The 5,104-nt window shown below is 45.7% G+C and overlaps 1 protein-coding gene across 1 annotated transcript; it reads left to right on the forward strand.

Moving 5' to 3' along the window:
• The first annotated feature begins 2,047 nt into the window (after positions 1-2,047).
• LOC143866494 (small ribosomal subunit protein bS1m-like) lies at positions 2,048-4,182 on the forward strand. The gene has a single exon (XM_077375971.1). The coding sequence runs from the start codon at positions 3,409-3,411 to the stop codon at positions 4,060-4,062; it is 654 nt and encodes a 217-aa protein (XP_077232086.1). The 5' UTR covers positions 2,048-3,408; the 3' UTR covers positions 4,063-4,182.
• The last annotated feature ends 922 nt before the right edge of the window (positions 4,183-5,104 follow it).

Below are 5,104 nucleotides of genomic sequence, written 5' to 3' on the forward strand. Positions count from 1 at the left end.
GATAATCTTTTGGGTATCTTTCTTAAAGTGACAGAGAGGATCGAGAAACCATCGCCCACGAAGATCAACGATGCACGGACGGTATCAGCTCGCGGTCCCAGGCATGAAGAGCATGAGCGGGTGAGCTCTACCTCTTCCTCTACCTTAGGCGGGAGCGCGACCTGCTCCCCGGTCCCATGGTGCTCTTTGTTACCGTTAGCGCCCCGTTAGTGCTTCTTTACCTCCTATGGGTAGCCTACCAGCTGTTCCTCTTTTCTGTTTTCAGTTTGTAAGGATTTCTAAAGACTATCCCTTTGAGGTGGATAGTGGATCGAACCTAAACCATATATAAGTGCACGAGCATGAACGAGGTTCTTTTTAAGAAAGATATCTCCTCCGGCAGCCTTGCTGGGATCTCCAGATCGAATAATTGGTTTACAAGACGCTCTTAGGGGGTCTTGTCTTCTCGGATTCCAGCTTTTTTTTACCTTTCTTATAAAAAGCTTTGACCTACTCCCTTCCCTAAGCAGAGATGTACGCTTTATACAGGTAGTGGGGTCATGTATACTCATGAGATGGCTTTTTTTTTGGAGTAATGAAAAAATTCCATTGCATCCAAATCAATCAAGATCTAAGTAGTTATTAAGTAAACTATTATACTTCTCGCATGCAGTACCCGAGTCTTGCCCATTTAAGGAATATGGAGGAGGTATGTGTCCTCTCGGTCGCCTTGACCAATCACAGATCAGCCCGACTAACGGTCGCTTTGATCCGTTACAGATCAGCTCGAAAGTACCCCTTTCTATTATGATAGGGATGGATGGTAGGGCTAGAACAGGCATAATCGCTTGAACGGCTAGAAGTGAGCCGACTATCTTCCATAAATAAAATAAATAAAGATATATATATATGGATATTCGGCGTTTAATGAGATAGTCAAGTTCTAGACTCAAGCTAGCAAAAAACAAGACTGAGGTCGATAGGGGCATTACTGGTAATTTAATTGCTAAGGTGCTTTCTGAAGTATTAACATTGGCTAGCGCTCATCTCCAGCTCTGTTTCCAGCCTTTCATTTCATATACCATTCCCGTATGCCATACCTCTTATTTAATCTTGCTATACGTCCAAGCCTTCTCCCATCGGTAGTTGGAAGCAGAACTGAGACTGGATGTAACTGAAGGAAAGGGGATATAGGTACGATAGGAGGGCACGGTTAAGCAGGTAAGCGAAGGCTCTCTCTCTCGCTTTGTGGTCTTGTGTAAAGCCTTTCCGCCCATTATTGATCCTTCATTCTAAGTGAGCAGGTTGAAAGCAGTTGAGGTGATAGCAATAGTAAGCAGGGAAGCAGAAGCAAGAGGTCTTCAACTTTTGTGTAATAAAGCTTCTCGGTCGCATTTCATTGGTCTCTAAGGCAAAGTCTCGCTTAATCATTCATCGATCTTTTCTTCTTTCTTCAACCGGTCATATCTGATCTGTAGCTGGTAGCGACATGAGGAAAAGGTCCGGAATGGTCTATTTGATTTGATAAATCGCGAGTTTAAGGGGTCGGATGGGTCAAGTACGGCCTCTAAAAACATGTGATAATCGGCTTTTTTAGTAGCATCTGTCCTTCCCGGCCTGCTGTCGTCAACGGTCTCCACTTCCTTGAATGAGAGTTGGTCTTCCCGATCCGCGAATACTGTCTGTTGTACTTTACTTGTTTAGTGGCATCTGTCTGAGGGCATCTGGAATTGTCTGTTTCGGTATTAACTCTTGTAAACGGTCGCAAACGCTCATCTGTCCACGAATACGGTTCCCTTCTTTTATTCAATATCCCGGTTATCTGTTTAGCGAATATCTCCCGTGCTTGGTTAATCGATTGAAGTACAGGTGCTTCGGTCAGCATGACTGTAGGTGCTAAAGAAATAGAAGCTTTTTATGCAACAATTACATCAGCAGGATCAACAGTAGGTATTGGAAATTGTTAAAGCATGACTCTAGTCCTCAATCCGTCAATCCAAATTTTTTTCTTGAAAGATATGCTACTTCCCGGTCGAGCTGTCTTGTAACGGTCTCTAGGGTCTTCGGTCGAATTGGTCTTCTTTCCTGTAGTAGTTCATCTGATGAGTTCATCGCGCAATTTTAGTTTAAGCATCGGGCTTCTGAAAGCTATCTTCTGTAGGGATCGGAGATCGCCTTGTATAACTATCGATCAATGGCTTTCGCGCTAGCGCGCTCAATCGTTGCTTGGTGGCTCAGCCTAGCGCAAAACCTCGCTTCTTTCATAAATCCAGTGGATTCAGGAGATATTGTGGCTCTCACTTTCTTATCGGCTGAGTTGCAGGCTAACCCATATAGTGAGCTCTTCGCAAAAGCACTCGAGATTATCACAGTATGGGGAACTCAGTAATTATCCGTCTCTCTTGTTCTTGTGAAGCGAAAGTGAAGATACCACGGTAAACTACTATTTGATTCTTTATCAGGTTTATTTCGTTCTCGGTGCGTTCGTTTCAGTGACCCCAAATGGTATTGTAAAGTTGTCATCGCATACTTTTTTGGTTCAGTTTTAAGCATGGGCCGTGAGAAAAAGATGGGAATGAAAAGACATATAACTATAGCAGTAGGATTCTAATTGGCTTGAGAGGGAGGGTGGAGATTAGGTTGGTATCTAGTTTTTCGGAGCAGCTACAATTGCTTCAGCGGGAGCTGCTGTCGGTATTGGAAACGTCCTTAGTATCCCTAAAAGGATTGTTCATGGAACTACTATAGAGATTATTCGGACCATATTTCCTAGTGCTGTGGGAAGAACAGGACTAGCTCTGCTAGTGCTTTAGTTATCCCTTAAATGGGGGATAACAACCGCTTATGCGGCCACTCCTTCTGAGGAGGCCCTATTGGCCCATTACTTGTCCTACGAGGAGGACCCTGACTACGTCAGGTTTGTCTACGAGGAACTTCAAAGAGCAGCCACACCTGGAGCCTACGACGAAGCACTGCGTAGGTTTCTTAAGGTAGGGATGCTCTGGAGCTACAAGGAGCAAATCAAAATTCTTTCACAGCTCCTCTTTGCCCAACTGGGCTTTGATTTACGAGGTTCTGAATACAATCAAGCATTTCTGACTTCATGGATGCACTAATGGATGAGGGGTCGCGTGGGCAATTCCTGAATATCGATAGAACGTTGATCAATATTCAGGAAGAGATCGAGGATCACAGCAGGATCCTATCTGATCTTTGTCAACACAGGACTCGGAGCCCCCTGCTCAAAAGGGTAATCCTTCGGAATTTTCAATTCCTTTCGGAGGAGGGGAGAAGGCGAATTTTGCATTCTATATAGGGGGAGCTATTGTGAAGCCTAGAGAGGCGGAAGCGGCAAATCGCTTCTACCGAGTTCCCCAACAGCAGCTTAGCTTAGTAGCTGAACTCTTTCTACTGGCGTGGCGCTGCTGGATGCTTCTGATCAATAGGAAGAGGAGGAATAAAAAAAAAAAGCTTATGATGAGCATCTATTTGAGTCGATCATTTCCAAGATCTAATTCCAGTTTTTGCTTATGTAGTGGAAACGCCTTACAATCTGAAGTTTTACGCTTAAGGGAAGAAATGTTCTTGGTGGATGCAGGACCTGGGACCCCCAGAATTTGTATGCAAGATGAGCCTACAGGAGTGCCAATCAACCGAGCCACCAGGTTTGAGAATAAGGTTGGATCCCTGGATGTAGTGGCTGGTGAATCACTGATCAAAAAGCGGATTTTGGAGAGATTCTTCATCGATCTAGTGGCCGGTGAATCACTGATCAAAGAGCGAGCAGCCGCCAGGTTTAATGATTTGGTGGGATCCACAGATGTAGTGGCTGGTGAACCGCTTCTTCTTCTTCCACGAAGATTCAGACAAAACCGAGCTTGGATGGAACTGAACAAGATTTGGCGAACGAATAAAAAGGTCAAAGGGTTTATTATGGAAAAAGTCAAAGGAGGTTATTCAGTAGCAATCGCAGGTTTCATTACTTCTCTTCCATTCCGTCCTCTCATCACTCAAAGGATAGCGAATGATCGATTCACCATTGAGAGCATTAACCCCAAAAGGACGAATATTGTGGTGTTCTAACAGCGGCAGATCAAACAAGAACTTGATGAGCGAAACCCGCTTACGAAAAAAAAAAAAGAGAAAATTTTGCAATTCCGAAGCCCCTGATAACACTCTATCACCTTAATCCATTCTTTTGTTGAGGGTCTGGCACTTTTTCCGGCCCTCTATTTACATAGCGAAGAAAGGCTCTTGCTCGAATGCGTGACTGCGGCGCGCCTATCGCCCCGGCACGGCACTCTAAAATGCATGTTGGGTTGGGGCCCGCAAGAAGACTGCGACTAGGGAGACGAAGAATGGAATTGAAGGCATAGTCTCACAGAACAGAATTGAACACCAACCAACGAGTGGCGGATTTGGATGGAGTCTCGCAGAAGAAGAGTACGCGCGCCTGACTAATAGGGGCGCAACGGCAACACTTGTACTATACTAATAAGGGCTAATAGGGGCGCAACGGCTTTTCAGCTGGCTCTGAAAGCTTTCCAACTTGCTTCAATTAGGGAATAGCTTGATTGATCAATCACGCGGTTCTGCAGCGTCCTCCAACTCGCTGTCCGCTCCCCTTCACTTTCTTTGCCGGATGGGAAGATGCGAATCGCGAAGGCCTTCCCACCACGCGAAGTTCAAACCTCGCCGGAGAGAGAGAAGCGAATTGAAAACCGGCCTCAAATCCCCTCGCAATCGAAGGTGAAAGCGGGAAAAAAACTACTAAACCCTTTTTTCTTTCTTTGTCAGCCGACTTGAAAGGTGCTCTCAGTGTACCGCCATACGCACCCAGACATTAGACCAATTGTGGCTGGCCCAACAGTTTCCAGAATGCCGTTGTCATGATGTTGATCCGGCTTCCGCGACTACGGCATCCGCGTAGCTCCGAATACGCGCATTGGAGCTCTTCGCTCGATGTCCCGGGTCGCTCTGTAAACCGCTGTTTCGTCGGGCGGTGGCTTCTTTCTAACACCCCTCAATGGCTCGAATCGCTGGTGATCGTGGCTCCATTGAATGAATCAACTTCTCCCTCCCGAACAAGAGTCAATGGTTCGGGGAAAAGCCTATCTCAGTGATG

Source organism: Tasmannia lanceolata, unplaced genomic scaffold, assembly GCF_043159265.1.
Source record: "Tasmannia lanceolata isolate RefF3 unplaced genomic scaffold, GAP_Taslan_0.1 ptg000134l, whole genome shotgun sequence".
In the NCBI taxonomy this organism is placed as follows: Eukaryota; Viridiplantae; Streptophyta; class Magnoliopsida; order Canellales; family Winteraceae; genus Tasmannia; species Tasmannia lanceolata.